Source organism: Telopea speciosissima, chromosome 2, assembly GCF_018873765.1.
Source record: "Telopea speciosissima isolate NSW1024214 ecotype Mountain lineage chromosome 2, Tspe_v1, whole genome shotgun sequence".
In the NCBI taxonomy this organism is placed as follows: Eukaryota; Viridiplantae; Streptophyta; class Magnoliopsida; order Proteales; family Proteaceae; genus Telopea; species Telopea speciosissima.
The window spans coordinates 49,621,836-49,638,838 of record NC_057917.1 but is presented as its reverse complement, the minus strand read 5'-3'; the positions used below and the strand labels follow the sequence as shown (position 1 = coordinate 49,638,838).

The window sequence follows — 17,003 nt, the reverse complement described above, 5'->3', positions numbered from 1 at the left end:
TTGCCTGGGAAAATGGCCTCCGCTCCATTTTGGAACAATAAAAAGAGAGAGAGAAAGAAAGCGGTGATCTTTTCCTCTGCTTCTCCTGCTCGACTCTTGGACTTGGGAAACAGAGGTTAACCTTCCCTCTTTTTCCCCCAAATCACTGTTCTATATTTTCTCCAAAAAAAAAAAAAAAAAAAAAAAATCTGTTTTATATTATTATTAATTTTTCATTTCCATTTATGTTGGTTTATTTTCTCTTCATCCCTTTGAACATTTAATATATACTGTCTAAAATTTCACTTTTTATATTTATTTGTAGATTCAAGCTTGAAATTTTTGTTATTTCGATGTTTGAATAGATAGTTTCTTATGCTAAAATTGTAAAATTTTTAATCAAGGAATCGTCAGATTTTGGATCGGAAAAAGTTGGGGTTTTTTTAATTTTTTATTTCCCCTTTATCTAAATTTTGCACCAGAGATTTTTTCCAGGCGGAGAATTTGTTTGTTTTGTTCTTCACTGAATTGGATTCGATTTTCGTTATCATTTTGAATTGGCTTCTGACTATCTTCTTCAAAGCTTTTATGGAATCTTTTCTTCTGCTTTTTCCCCTCCGATTTCTTAAGTAGGAACCTCCATCGTCCAGTTTTGTATGAACACTCACTAAAATCTTGCATTGGTCCTGATCTGCACTCTGAGCTTTGATTATTCGAGATCATAGTGGAAGGTATTGGGTTTCAGTAATAGAGGGGAAATGGGGTTTCTCTATTTTGTCTGACCTGACAAATCTTGCATTGTTCTGCGGGTTCTGTTAATGAGGTTATTGAGGTTTGATTTCAATGTTGGAAGTCAAGACCGCTGGTTCAGACGGAATTGAGATTGATATTTGATGGGGAACACATGCGTAGGACCCAATTTGGGTAAAAATGGATTCTTACAAAGTGTGTCCGCTGCGCTGTGGCGTGGGAGAACCCCCGCGGAAATGCTACCTTCTCCCAAAGGAGAAGAAAGTAGCAGAAAAACAGCAGAGACAGCAAAAGAGTCAACAACACCAGCACCGGCACCTGAGACGCCATCTAAAGAGTCTCAAGTGCCCCTACCCGTTCAAAGCACAGCACCGGAACCAGAAAAAATCACCGGGAGGGAGTCTAAACCTGAGGAATCTACCATGTCTACTAAGCCACATGTGAAAGAGGAGGAAAGTAAAGCAGCAGAGGCTCCGAAGCCCCAGAAACCTGTACAAATCAAGAGAGTGTCTAGTGCTGGCCTTCAGATAGATTCTGTGTTGCAGAGGAAGACGGAGAATCTGAAAGAGAAGTACAGTTTGGGTCGGAAGCTTGGGCAGGGACAGTTCGGCACGACGTTCTATTGCATGGAAAAAGGAGCTGGAAATGAATATGCCTGTAAATCAATCGCAAAGAGGAAATTGACAACTGTAGAGGATATAGAGGACGTGAGGAGGGAAATCCAGATAATGCACCATTTGGCTGGTCACCCCAATGTCATCCAGATCAAGGGTGCTTATGAGGATGCCGTCGCAGTTCACGTTGTGATGGAATTGTGTGCAGGTGGAGAGCTGTTTGACAGGATTATCCAGAGGGGGCATTATACAGAAAGGAAGGCAGCTGAGCTTGCTAGGATTATAGTTGGTGTTGTGGAAGCTTGTCATTCTTTAGGTGTCATGCATCGTGACCTTAAGCCCGAGAATTTTCTCTTTGTCAGCCAGCAAGAGGAATCGGCACTTAAAACAATTGACTTTGGACTGTCTGTATTCTTTAGACCAGGTATGTTTCTGAGAGGGCCTCTTTTTCGTTTTCTGAAAATATTGAAATACCACTTTTGGGATGGCCAGCAACTGTTCAGAATATTCTCTTATTGATGAACATGCTTATCCATCAAAACTGTTTTTTTTTTTTCCTTTTTTTTTTGTTGGGGTGGGGTGGGGTGGGGTGGAGGGAGGGAAGGAAGGAAAAAGAGAAATTATATTATATAGATTGGGTTCTTCATATTTCCTCATTTACGGTTATGTTCACTGTCATTCATTATGGTTGATTTGGAGGAGTTGATCATTTTTATACATTATATTTAAGTATCAAAACTGGTTTTGGAATAGGAGTAAAGGGCTGCTGCGAAGTTCAGTTAACCTGTGGGAATCCTGTAAGCATGTTTAGAAATTCAATATCAACCATAGAATCGAAAATAAGAAACAATACAAGAAGTTCCAAAATGCATGGTCAGTACTCCAGGGTTGGCAGGTACATATTAACGTTGAACCATGCTGTCATTTGTATGGATTGAGAGGATTGAGGAATGCATGCAAATTAGACATTCTTTTGCCTCTTTTCTGAAAGGCAAATTATTAGCTCTGTTTTTTTTTTATTTTTATGGGGGGGGGGGGGGGTTGTGGGTGAGTTGGAGAGGGTTCTGTTTGAGGAGCCCCTAGCATACATAGAAACAGAAGAAACTGCAAGTGAAGGAGCTTTGGAAAAGTACAAAACGTGCAATCCAATTAAGTTTCATCTGGATTAAGTTGTCCTGGTCTTGCATTGATTAACCTGTTGATCCATTAAAAAACCTGAAGGGAACACCTTTTCCTATTAATTTTCTACCTGGTTTGGTTATTTTTGCTTTTATGGATTCACAGATAACAAATGGGAGATTGTGCTAAAGGTAATTCATATTAGGGCCATTTCCTACTATTAAAGAATATCGGGTTTAGGGGGAGAAGAGGAAATCTCGATTCTAGAGAGTCCTCCTCCTCTCCTCCTGTGACTCCTAGTTATGGTCTGAGTCTTCTTTCCTTTTCTTGTTAAGTTGCTGTAGTCCTAGTTGGTTGTCCTAGTTCTACTTTGAGTCTTGATTGTTAGTCTTTTTTATTATTGTTTCCTATTGTAACTTGGAATCCTATCATGATTAGGAGTTCCCCCTTTTCTATTGTAATTTCTGAATATAAATACAAGTATGCTGAGAGAGGCTGTCAGATTCGACAGTTCTCCTCTTCTCCCTGTTACATTCTTCTCTCCATTCTCTCTTCCATCTCTCGGTTCTGGTTCCCTAGCTGCTAATCTCGCTACATGGTATCAGAGCTCAACTCTTAAGCTAGTTGTCTTCCTCGATTCTGGTTTGAGAGTTCCTTAACTCAATTCCTCTTAAAGGGGTGCAGCACCCTATGCTGCATATTATTACAGTTTTACCCTAGATGAAGTTTTCAATTGAAAATTAGGGTTTTAAAGTTCAGATCAATTGGAGAAGACTCTTCTCAACCTGCGGCAATGTCTTGAAGACAAGTTCTACAATTCCTTCTTGAAGTTTCTACTCATCCTATAGATGTTCTCTGAAGATTGAAGTTTATTTGAGAAAGTATAAGGTTTCTACTCTACAGCAACATCGCAGGGTTTTCTTCTTTCTCTGATTGATCCCAGGTAAGTTCTCAGATTCTGTTGCTATTCAAAACTTCACTCGGCACTCTAATACTGTTGATTTGAGTTGGATTTAATATCCACTGATTCTCGTTCTGCATATTTGGGTTATTAACCCCTAATTTCTACTTCTGCAAGAGTGCTATTGCACTGGTTCCCTGCTGTTTTAGGTTATCAGAACCTAACTCGTCGAATACTACTTCTGCATATATGGGTCATTAAAACCCAATTTCTGCTTCTGCCGAGAGTGCTGTTGCACTGGTTTGCTGCTGTTTTAGGTTATCAGAACCTAATTCCTGCTCCTACTGCTACTGGTTGAAGATTATTCAACCCTAATCAGGTTCTATTTAAGAGCCGATTTACACTGCTGGTATTATTAATCTGGTTTGATGGCTGATCCCAAACCACCTATGGACAATGTCCAAGTACAGATAACTACTATCAAACTTTCTGGAGTGTCAAATTATTTACTATGGGCCCAGGCGGTACAAGCTTACATACATGCCAAGGGCAAACTGAAATACATTATAGATGATCCTCCTAATCATGATCCTAAGGATCCTACCACACTCACAGCTCATGATTAGTGGATGCGTGAAAATTCTATCATCAAGATATGGCTATGGAACAATGTTGAACCTGCTATTGCCTCTAATGTAATGTTTCACACACTGGCCAAAGATGTTTGGAATGACTTACGTGAAAGCTTCTCTCAAGAAAGGAATATCTCCCGTATGTATGATCTTTATTAGAAACTCTTTACTTTCCAACAAGGAGATAAGATCTTGAATGAGTATTTTGCAAGTTATAAGGGTATGGTTGAAGAACTGCAGATACACCAACCCTTAACTACTAATCTTGATCAGTTAAAGCAACAACGAGCTGAGTTTCATGTTGCAAAATTTTTAGCTGGGCTACATCCTAACCATCAGCCTGTGAAAACACAGTTACTCGCAGGAGAGAAGGTCCATTCTCTCAATGAAGTGTTCTCCCGTATTAACCGTTTGGCTAATCCATCCAAACATGAGAATACTCTCAAAGACAACTCAGCCATTGTTGCCAATCATGGAAGGCGATGTGGCTGTGGCCAATTTAGAGGCCTTGGCCGTGGATCTAGTGGACGAGGTACAGGTCCTCAATATATTGACAAATTTGCCCTTCAATGCACATATTGTGGCAAACCTAATCAGTTGACACTTGTTGGGCCAAGCATGGAAAACCTGATTAGGCGATTGAACTAGCCAATGCTGCTACCACTGACACTGCTACTGAGAAACCTACTAGTGACATGAACCAGAGTTCAACAACTTCATCTTCTGTGTCCATTGATGATTACAACCAAGGTATTAAATTTTGCGATATATCGGTATCTCGGGCCTACCGAGATATCCGAGATATGGCGAAATTTTGTATTTTTTCTACAATATTTCGGGAGCCCATCTTGGTGGGTTTTTGGCCATATCTAGGCCTGATACTTTATGGACACCCTTATTTAAGCTAAATAAACACATTTAAACCTTCATATTGCAAAAATAATGAACTCAAAGTGGTGTTTTGGGCTTGCACCCTTGATTGACAGTATACGGTTGCCGACCCTAATGTATATAAATAGTTAAATACATATTGATTAGGTAGTTAAAGACATAAAAGAAATTTAAACAAACTAATAAAAACTCATAAGACATAATTCATAAATCATATTCTCATAAACTCTATAATAGTCAATGACTCAATAGTCAATACTCAATAGCTCAATAGTCAATACTTTAATAGGCAATACACAAAGTCACAACTCACAACTCACAATTCACAAGTTCACAAATCAGTGAAATCACAACTTACAAGAGACAAGACTCACAAGACTCACAACTCACAACTCACAACTCACAACTCACAAATGCTAATAATAGTTGCTGTGCCTTCCTGGCTTAACCCCACTCATGGCCCGCTGGAGTCGACGTCCATTGCTCTCTGTTTGAAGGACATATGTGGACCACGGTATAGTTTTGGAGAAGAAACGAGTGTAGCTGGCCAAAAACAGCTTTTGCCCAGCTCTCGATCGATATTTTGATTGTTAGCTGGCGAAATATGGTATTTATAACCATGGTTTAATGAGTCACGTGAGGTCTTTTGTAACATTTCGGCGATATTTCGGTATATCGCCGAAATGTCCCAAAATGTTACGAAATATCGTCGAAATTGTCTTTTTTGGTTTCGCCTTCACATCTTGTCTCGGCCCTACCGAAATTACCGAAATTTCGCGATATTTCGGCGATTTATCGCGAAATTTTGTACCATGATTACAACCAGCTAGTCAAACGCCTCCAACAACTTGAAGCTACATTTGCCTCTTCCTCTACCGCCAATCTAGCCTATAAAGGTAATGTTGCCTTTTTTCCTTCTTCTACTTCATGGCTTATTGATTCAAGGGCTTCATGCCACATGACTAGTAAGTCAAGTTTATTTTCTTCCATTAATTTTGTTCAAACTTCTTCCAATGTTATTCTTGCTGATGGGTCCTCTACCAAGATAACTAGTCATGGTACTGTTTCTCCAACATCATCCATGACTTTTTCTCCTGTTCTTCATGTTCCTAAATTACCCTTAAATCTTGTTTCTGTTAGTCAACTTACTAAATCCCTTAACTACTCTGTAGCCTTTTATCCCTCTTATTGTGTTTTTCATGACCTTCAGACAAAGAAGAAGATTGGTGGAGGGCTTGAGCACGACGGACTATATTACCTGAAGGGCACCGGACCTTCCACCGCTGCTACATCTACTACCACTCCATCTCCCATGCAATGGCATCTACAACTTGGCCACCCATCATTACCGAAACGTCAATTAATGGTTCCTAGTTGTAAGACCACATCTCACCTTGAATGTGAGGCTTGTGAACTAGGAAAGCATCATCGTTCTTTTTTTCCTGCCCGTACTTTACCTAGAAGTTCTTCATTGTTCTTTTTAGTTCATTATGATATTTGGGGTCCGTGTCGAGTTCGTAATAGGCTAGAATTTTCTTATTTTGTTAGTTTTGTGGATGATTATTCTCGCTCCACTTGGGTTTATTTGTTAAAGGACCGGACTCGGTTTCTTACTGTATTTCAAAAATTTTATCAAGAAATAAAAACTCCATTTGCCACATCCATTTAAACTTTTTGTTTAGATAATGCTTTGGAGTACACTCAATCTGCTATTTCTGATTTTTGTCTTACCCATGGTATTATTCACCAAACTAGCTGCTCGTACACTCCACAACAGAATGGGGTGGCCGAACGCAAAAATCGGCACTTACTCGAAGTTGCCCGTTCTATTATGATCCACATGAATGCTCCCAAACTTTTTTGTTGTGATGTTCTTACCGCCTGTTATACGTTGTCCTCTCCACCACATATATTTAGTTGCGTGTGTTTTGTTCACATTCTCCATCCCACCATTGATACTCTCACCTAGGTCTGTTAAATGTCTTTTTCTTGGTAATTCTCGTACTCATAAAGGATATAAATGTTTTGATCCCATTTCCATCAAACAATTTATTAGTGCCGATGTCACATTCTTTGAAAATACACCTTATTTTTCCTCTTCTACTGTACCATCTATAGTGAACAATGAAGATCCTTTAGGTCCACCCATACCTATTATTTTACCCGTTCCTTCACCGACTCAGGTATATCACTGTTGTCAACGTCACCTACCAACCTTACCTGCTCCCACGGTTCCGCCACCTGTACCCATCCCTAATCCATTACCCACTCCTAATACAAACCCTGTTCCTACTGTTCTGGTACTACCTAGTGATATAGCGGATACTGCTCAGCTCGACACTCAATCTGACTCTGATGCTGAAGGCTCCATCGACTTACCCATTGTTGTTCGTAAAGGTACTCGCTCTTGTCCTAAAAAACCTGTTTATCCTATTGAGCATTATGTAACCATTTCTCATCTTTCTTCTCCCTATCACCCACTTGCTTCAGCGTTATCTACTAACTTTATTCCTTACACCCACCATGAGGCATTCTCTCACCCTAGTTGGAAATCTGCCATGGATACTGAGATGGAAGCATTGTTATCCCGCCATACATGGACTCTAGTTCCGTTACCTGCTGGGAAAGATCTTGTGAAGTGTCGGTGGGTTTATACTATCAAATACAATCCTGAAGGTTCTGTTGAACGACTGAAGGCCCGCCTAGTTGCTAAAGGCTATACTTAGACCTATGGTGTGGATTACTTTGAGACTTTTTCTCCAGTTGCTCATCTAAACTTTGTTCGGATCCTTATTTCTTTGGCTGTGAATTTTGATTGGCCCTTGTATCAAATGGATATAAAAAATGCTTTTCTCTATGGTGATCTTCAAGAGGAGGTTTACACGGAGCAACCTCCAGGGTATGTTGCTCAGGGGGAGTTTTCTACCAAGCTTTGCAAGCTTCACAAGGCAATTTATGGGTTGAAACAATCTCCGAGAGCATGGTTTGATAAATTCAGATCCATTGTAACTCATGTAGGATTCTCACAGTGTTACTCAGACCATTCTGTTTTTGTTCGCCGTTAGAATTCTAAAGTGGTGGTGATGGTCGCCTATGTGGATGACATTATTATATCTAGTAATGATGCTTCTGATATTTCCCAAGTTAAAACATATCTTCATCAGCATTTTCAGATGAAGGACTTGGGTAGCCTGTCTCAGAGGAAATATGTTCTTGACCTCCTGACCGACACTAGAATGCTTGCTTCCAAACCAGCAAATACTCCCATGGATCCTCATCAGAAACTTGGATCCGATGAGGTGAAAATTTTTTAGATGTTCATCGATATAGAAGACTAGTTGGCAAACTTATTTATCTTACAGTCACTCGTCCAGATATATCATTTGCTGTTGGGGTTATTAGTCAATTTATGCAGTGTCCAAAGAAAGTTCATTGAGAAGTTGTTTGTCGTGTGTTGCGTTATCTGAAGAGTGCTCTAAGTAAAGGTCTCATATATCGACCTAATTGGAATGCTAATCTGGTTGGGTTCTCTGATGCTGATTGGGCCGGTGTTGATGGTGATAGATGGTCCACTTCTGGTTATTGTATTTTTGTGGGTGGAAATTTGGTCACATGGAAAAGCAAGAAACAAACTACCGTTGCTCGATCCAGTGCTGAAGCCGAATATCGAGCGATGGCACATACTACAGCTGAGTTGATGTGGGTCAAATCTTTACTCCAGGAATTAGGGTTTCCCATCAACCAGGCCATGCAAATGTTTTGTGATAATCAAGCCGCTATCTATAGTGCAAGTAATGTTGTTTTTCATGAGAGGACGAAGCACATTGAGGTTGATTGTCACTTTGTTCGGGATGTTGTTATGAAGAAGTTGGTTGTTACTCCTTTTGTCTCAACTACCAACCATCTTGATGATATGTTTACAAAGGCGTTGTTTGGACCTGCTTTTCGTCGAAGTTGTTCCAAGCTGGGCCTAGGTGATTTATATGCTCCAGCTTGAGGGGGAGTGTTAAAGAATATCGGGTTCAGGGGGAGAAGAGGAAATCTCGATTCTAGAGAGTCCTCCTCTCCTCCTGTAAATCCTAGTTATAGTCTGAGTCTTCTTTCCTTTCCTTTTCTTTTTTTTTTTTTTTTTTTTTTTTTTTGGTGAATAAAAATGTATTACCAAAGCCTGAGGGGGGTGAGGGAAAAAGAAGGGGGGGAATATACAAAAGGAGAGATAAGAGAGGGGGCGGGGAAGAAACAGACCCAACTAACGGGATCTCAAGAGAGCACTATCTAAACCCCAGGATACAACAATATGCTTGTTCCTTGGGGAATCCAAAAAGGCCTTATGAGGCCGAAAGCTGAGCTTAGAGGATACATAAAAAAAGATGGCTTTCCAAATCAGGTCAAAGGAACGAGAGTTGGAGGTCTATCTCCGAAGGTTCCTCTCCATCCAAATGTGATAATGAACCGCAGCAAACACAAGCTTGCCAATAGTGTCGTAGATAGTGCATCCAGGGTAAGTCATGTCCATCTAAAGCCACTCTCTAGCAAAAGGGAGGGGTCTCCTGCTGCGAGGCCAAATAAACGAAAGGGTTTTTTTCCAGATGGTAGAGGTAAAAGGGCAATCAAAGAAGAGGTGGCCAATGTCTTCAGATCCGTTCCAACAAAAGATACAAGAGGGGGAAACAGGGATTCATTGGTGAAGGAGGAAGGCTTGGGTTGGAAGGCAAAGATTAAGGGTTCTCCAGACTAGGAAGCTGTGCCGAGGGATGTGACCTTTGAACCAGACTAGCTTGTGCCAAAGGATAGAAGGGGCTTGGGTCCTAACTAGGTTCCAGGCAGATCTAAAGCTGAAGAGGCCGTTTGTGGAGGGGAGCCAAATAACCTTGTCCCTTCATATTAAGTTGCTGTAGTCCTGTCCTAGTTCTACTTTGAGTCCTGATTGTTAGTCTTAGTTTTTATTATTCTTTCCTATTGTATCTTGGAATCCTATTATGATTAGGAATTCCTAATCAGATTAGGAGTTCCCCCTTTTCTACTATATAAATACAAGTACGTTGAGAGAGGCTGTCAGATTCGACAGTTCTCCTCTTCTCCCTGTTACATTCTTCTCTCCATTCTCTCTCCGATCTCTTGTTTCTGGTTCCCTTGTTGCTGATCTCGCTACACCTACCTTTGCTTTACCAGATAATAAGGTCAGCTAGAGACACCACCCAATATACACGATTACTTCTAGAAGAAATTAGACCAGATAATTGTATGGCAAGAACAGCTGACGAATTGGGTATTTATATACTCTCCTTCATCCTGATAGAGAATTTTTATGCAAATTCAATCCTAAATGTGTTTTGTAAAGTCGAAGTACCAGAGAACATGAGAACTTCCGTCATTCTCACTACATTGTGAGCTAGGTTTGCAACAAGGGCAGGAAAACTTCTTGTAATTGTCCATCATAAAATAACTTCCTGTGCTACTACGTACTAACCAAGGTTCTAAAACTCGGGTCTCGGTGGCATCTTGGCCCAGCTAGAAACCGAGTTGAGCGAGATCTCGGCGAGTTGCTGCATTTTTTTGTTTTTTGACTCGGACCCCTAACTCGGTGGGTTTTACACATATTTTGGGAATGAAACTTGGTATTCAGCCTATTTCAGGCCATTTAAACACAATGGCATGCCCAGATTTCCCAAAAAACAAGTCCAAATATGAGTTTCACTTTGGACCATAGGTTGGTAGGCGACGAGTCATACTAAAACAACCTACTCTACACATAATTTAGTAAAACATAGCAAATTAGCAATCAAAACATTCTAATTTGTACATATCAGTCAAGACATTCAAATAAAAAGTACATTACATCAATGTTCACTGAATTTGTTACATAAAATGTGATCGAGCAATAAATTCATCCCCATATTGATGCACAAAGAATTCCCATGTCATGGAATTACTTTGGTAGCCCATTCTACAAATAGGTGATGATTCTTGGACTGTTGGAGTTGAATCTTCAATTTAGCACTTGAATCTCACTTGAAACCATGCAATCCACCCAAGATTTGAAGGAAATAGGAAGAATTTGAGGGAGAGGGCTGTTTTCCCCTTTTTTTAGAGCTGTGGACTGAACTCAGCAAGATTTTTGAGTTCTGTCCATAGCTTAGTTTAAGTGGTTTTGTTAGATGGGTCAACTGGGCACAAAAAATGGGTCAAAAAACATATCCATAACCCATACCGAGATCTCGGCGAGATATTGCATTTTTATAACTACAAAAATCAGGAAAAAAGTAAGGAAATTGGACCTATTTGGCTGGGCCGAGACGATACCGAGATCTCGCAGAGAAAATGCACTTTTAGAATGCGTATGTGATCTCGACTTGAGATTTTGAAAAACCGAGAAACTCGGCGAGATCTTGCGAGTTCTTGAACCATGGTACTAACTTGTTGAGGTTAGGGAAGGGTTCTTTCAACTCCTCATGAGTCATGTCACCAGGAAAACAGAACAGCTTTAGTTTATGAACATGAACAATTGAAGCCAAAAGGGACAGCTAAATTTATTGACTAATAATATTCACTAATAGATTTAGCTTCTCTTTTACCAAGTGGAACAAGAGAATGGAGCCATAAATGAATCTTTTTTAGGTTATATGTAACCTTAAAAAATTATTTGATTGTCAGTATTTTCCTTTTTGTGGATACATAGGTTACAAAATATTCTGATTTTGCTCCATGAGTACCAGTACGCATATGTATTTGGCAGTGTAATGTCTTTACAACTTAGGATTTTTTGTATACTTCATTGAATTATTTCGTCAAATAAGACGTCGTTCCTTGCAGTATCAGGATTACAACCAGTCCTGCTGACATTAGGAGCTTTGGCCACAAGAGTCTTGAATGAATATGAATCCCTTGAATAAGGATATTTTTGTTTTTCTTATTTTCCTTAGGGCCTCTTTGGTATCATTTTTCATTTTCATTTTCTGACACAAATGTTTTTACAAGTGTTTGGTACAATTTATGGACCTTATTTCTATTTACAGAACATCAAAATAATAGAAAACACCCCCAAAATGATAATGGACTCAAGAGTCCATTATGGATTATGGCCAAAATCTGTTTTTCATTCATTTTTTTCGCTCTTTAATGAGCATGTGCTCATAAGACCCAAATATGAGGGGTAAAATAGACATTTGATTGTTAAAATAGAAAGTCAAGTCCCTCCTCCTTCTTCTTCTTCCTTTCGTGAACCAGGAATAATGCTTCAGTCGATCAAACTCCCTCTTTCACGCATTGGGCTACTCACATCCTTCTTCTTCTTCAATCTTCATGCAGGAGGTTGCCGGAAAAAAATACAGAGATGTCGGAGAGACGACAGATAATGCCATAAACTCTTCAATTTTAAATCTGAAAACCTTAAAATATGAAATCTAAGACCTGAAAACTTGAATAATGGAACCTCATACCGAAGATGAAATTGGACTGTGGATCAGGTCGGAGAGAGAAATATCGGCAGTGAAACAAGAAAGAGAGGTGCAGGTGAATGGATAGACCGATAGATGGAGCGTTCCAGTCAATCTCCGTCTTCCGTCACGATTTGGAAAGAGGGATCTCACCATGTTGAGGCCAAGTGGTCTAATATGGAAAAAAGAAGAGTTAGAGAAGGAATGGAATCCCTATCTCTCACAATTGGAAAGATGAGATAAAAGGAGCTCTCCACGTTTTTAAGGGAAGCCAAAGTGGCTGGCTCCATGTTTTTGTTAGAAAGATCAGAAAAGATCCCAAATTTTGAGGCTGAGACCAAGAGGGACTCTCACCCCAAGAAGGGCTTGGAAGACTTTTGAGAGAATCCAAGAATGCTACCACAGTTTTGGCTTCAACAGTTTTAGAGAAGAGGGGAAAGAGTGGATTCCTCTACGTTTTGAAGACGAATAATCCTCTTCACGGTTTTGGGGAGATAAAGCTCCCACGTCTGGAGAGAAAATCCAGAAGAGAGTATGGAGATTGAGAAGATCTAAAAGAAATGAACTTATGAGACAAGGAGATGGACAGTTTTTGATCTCTTCCTCCCAAGGTTTTTTTTTTTCTGAAGTTTTCTTCGTGGATCTTGAGACCGGGATCCAACTATTTCCCTGTCGTGGCTCAAGATTTAGGCCAAGAACAGAAGCACTTAGTGGAGCTAGCAAGATCTCTGCGATTTCATTCCCAAAACTAGGGATCAGAGAAGCTGGTTTTCTCCATGGGAAGTGCAAATTAAGGTTCTGTTATCTTTCTTCCTCAATGACTGAGGTGTGTACGGGTTTCAGAGATGGTTTTCTTTGAAAAGTGTCTCATGTTCTTCCCTCCACGTTATGTTTTATTCTCAGAACTCTCTTCATTTTTACTGTTTAGAGTTGATTTGGGAAAGAAGATAGGTGATGAGAGAACTTCTTCACCCATTTACCAAACGGTTTCTCATTCTGTATCCTTTTATGTCTAGTAGCTACCAAACAGTTTTTCATTTTTTTCAAAAATGATTTTTATTAATGACTTTTCTTAAATAGGTCATAATGAAAATGAAAAGTGATACCAAAGAGGCCCTTAATAGTAATATTCATTTATTTTTTTATGCTTAAACTTGATCTAATTATGATAGAACTTAACCAACCCTACTCCTTCCCCCTCCCATCCCATTCCCGCAAAATAAATAAATAAATAAATAAATAACATACTTCATTCTGTTGGTCTATGCATACATCCCTTAAATATCAGTGCCCATGTGATGATTGCTTAGGAAGAGAAAAACTAGTGATGAGTACCTGATCTAAAAGAAAAAAAATGTAGAGTACTCCAAATACTGAAATGGTATGCATACAGCCTTCAAATGAGCTCACATGGTTAGCCTTCAGGCGTGTTCCAGTACTCCATTCTGTGCTTATTTATTTTGTGGGAGTTCATGCTATTGATTTTGATCTTTGAAATAGGAATATAATGATTTTTGTATACTTTCTCTGTTATCTATGCTATCTAGGTGGGTTCTTGTCATTCTTTTTTCTCCCCTTGTAATATAATGATAGTTATGGTGCTCCTTACTTTAGATATGCCTTAGCCATTATACAATGTTTGCATTATTATTTTATTAGGGCAAGAGATCTCTACTTGGTCGCATGACCTCTACACAAGCATTTGGGCCAATGGGTGAGCACGCATGGGTATCTAACTATCTACCCAGTGGGCAGAGGTGTCATCTCATGGTGCTCTGTGAGAGGGCGTAGGAAACACCACCAAGTAGAGATCTTTTTTCCTTATTATTATTCTTATTATTTTGTCTTCAAGCCTTCAAGGGTCTTTTGAAGAGTTCTTTCTTACATTCTTTGTCAAGAAAATAGGGCTTGCTATGGTCAGTGGTTTATGTTTGGTTATATTGATACAGTTTGAAATTTTTCTTAATTCTTTGTGAAGCTAAGAAATAAGCTTTCTTGTTGAAATTGGTTGTTGCATGGAAGTTTAATGCAAGTCCAGTTTAAATTTGGGCCAGGTTTTAGTATTAGTTGGGGTTTGGCCTTAATTTTTGGGTTTTATTGTAGTAATGGGCTGAAAAATAAAGCCCAAAAGTGGGTGCGCAAAAATTATTATTTTATTTGTAGGTCCCATGTATAGAGTTAAAATTTAGGAATTTCTCTTAGCTATCTAAGAGTTATAAAAAGGGCGTACCCAGTGCATGAGGCTCCCGCCACTGTGGGATCTGGGGAAGGTCATAATGTAAGCAGCCTTGCCCCTGCTTTCGCAAAGAGGCTGTTTCCAGGCTCGAACCTGTGAACACTTGTAACGACCCGAATGGTAAAAGGTAATGCCCTCACGGGGGCTGATCAAATGATCTTCTATATTCCTCGATTTATTATCACAACTCCCATATAACATAATATACACAGCGGAAGACTTACAGATTGACGTTGGATATACTTCATAGTTCTAAAGAGTATTTACAAACAAACAATGACACAGGTGGCTGATAATAGCATTCATTATCCAAAGGTTATTACATTTCTCTTACTTCTTGAACATATCCTATATATTCTTACAAACACAAAAGTATATTAGAAACCTTCATCGACTACTCATCCCTATCTCTCAAGTTTATGCACCTGATGTACAAACATCCATTTGTATTTGGTTCAGTATAAACACACTCTCCTACCTTCTCATTTGTAAAATCAACATATAAAATGGGATGAGCTAATAGCCCTGTGAGGAGAATCATGCTATATAAATAATCATACTTATAAGGATATTCTTATACTTGAACAGTTATAAGCATCATATCTGAAGTAAAACCTAAGTCTGGTCATCTTGGTGTCCTGCCAATGTGCACAATAATCTGAGGTTCTACTGGCCATCCACAATCGTCTATTCTACTCCTGATTCTAGTCGCCGAAGCACTGAGGAGGAACAATGTGAATGTGATCGATGATTCCCCCAGATACATGATCTACTCCCTTGTTCCAGTCACCGAAGCACTGAGGAGGACCATGCACTAGTAAATCACCCGTATAAGTTATTGTCTCTGTCTCCGGTTATTGGTCTACTCCTTATTCCAGTCACCGAAGCACTGGGGAGGATTATAACCAGTCGTACCACGAATTACGTATTACATCTTCCCTCATACAGTACCTAATCCCTTACTAGAAACGGATGGCAGTCACAAGGGTTTCTACATTCATTTCATTGTCATTCTTATTTCATTTCATACAAATATGTCATGTTTCATTCTTATCATTTCACTTGTTCATGTTCAGTCCTTGCATTCATTTCTTCATTCATATCTGATTTCATTCATATACATGTTCATTTCCATTCTAAGGCATCACAATCTGTAATATAACATATTGAATCAGCAGGTCTTATAATATAACTCATTTCATGCTTATACATTATCATCATCATCACATCATGTCAGTACATACATATACATCATTATCATCTCTTCATTTCATACATTACCTCACATATCATTCTCATAACCATTCTCATACTAGAACATCAACATAAACATGTAACATTATCTACAAACTCATCAATGCATGACATCCAAAGAACACATCATAACAACACTCACATAGGCATCATCAACAATTGACATATACATATACTTTACATATGCTTCACTAAATAGTACATTAATCACATATATAAAATATCCATGATTCCCTCACCTTTTCTCATTAAAGTGTTCGTCTATGTTCAATAGCACAAGTTGGAAGCTCTTCTCAAAGATTCAAAGTTTCAAACCCAAATCAGAATTTCCAGCAATGTAACTCTAACTCTTCCTTCAATTTCTGTAGTTTCAGCAACCTAATTCCATTCAAATCTAACCCTTCTTAATGCCTAATCCAATAATAAAAAACCAATTCAAAAATAAAGTCATAAGAACTTACCTTAGAGGAATCTAATTCAACGCTTGAAAGATTTAACCCTTCTTTCTAAGTCCTCACCCTATCTCTTCAATCCCAGACTTTCAGCAACACAATTCTCAATTCCTTTGAAATTTGAATTCCTATGATCCTAGCTGATTCAATCCAGCACCATGTCTATCCTCTTCCTTCTTCGTTTTCTTTTTTCTCTCTTTCTTTTCTCTAAGTCCAAAACTCAGCAGCCGTGGGAATTTCCAGCAACTATATGAGTATCCCAGCCTTACCACCACCTACTTAAGCATGCACTGCCTCTAAGGCCACCATGTGATGCACTAGTGTGCTTAGTCAAATCAGGTCCATGGCCACCTCCTCCTTCCAGCCATTTGCTTCCTATTGCCACCACCACCTTGGCCATGCAAATGGTGGTTGTTTAGACTTGGTTAAACAAAGCGGCTGACCCTTGATTACACCTCAGCCTTATGCCATGTGGCTACTAACCATGCCACCACCTCATCCTCTCTGTTAATGTGCTTTGGGTACTGTTCACGTGAACAGTGTCATGAACAGTACCGTACAACTAGAGATAAGAGTTGTTAGTCAGGGGTAGTTTGGGAATTTCTCGTGTGTTAGCTCTACCCTATTATTAATAATATTGGTAAAGAGGGAAGAACAATTTCATTTGATGGTTCTCCCCAAAGGATTACAACCACTTCTCTTCTTCATCTTCTTCCTCTTCATCTTTTCCATTAAATGG

General features: G+C 39.2%; 1 protein-coding gene across 1 annotated transcript in view; it reads left to right on the top strand.

The window, feature by feature from the left end:
• Positions 1-653: 653 nt before the first annotated feature.
• LOC122651810 (calcium-dependent protein kinase 20-like) overlaps positions 654-17,003 on the top strand; it is a 37,702-nt gene continuing 21,352 nt past the window's right edge. The window contains exon 1 of the mRNA XM_043845359.1: positions 654-1,767. Coding sequence (XP_043701294.1) covers positions 873-1,767 — 895 coding nt within the window. The 5' untranslated portion in view covers positions 654-872. The remainder of the gene's footprint in view (positions 1,768-17,003) is intronic.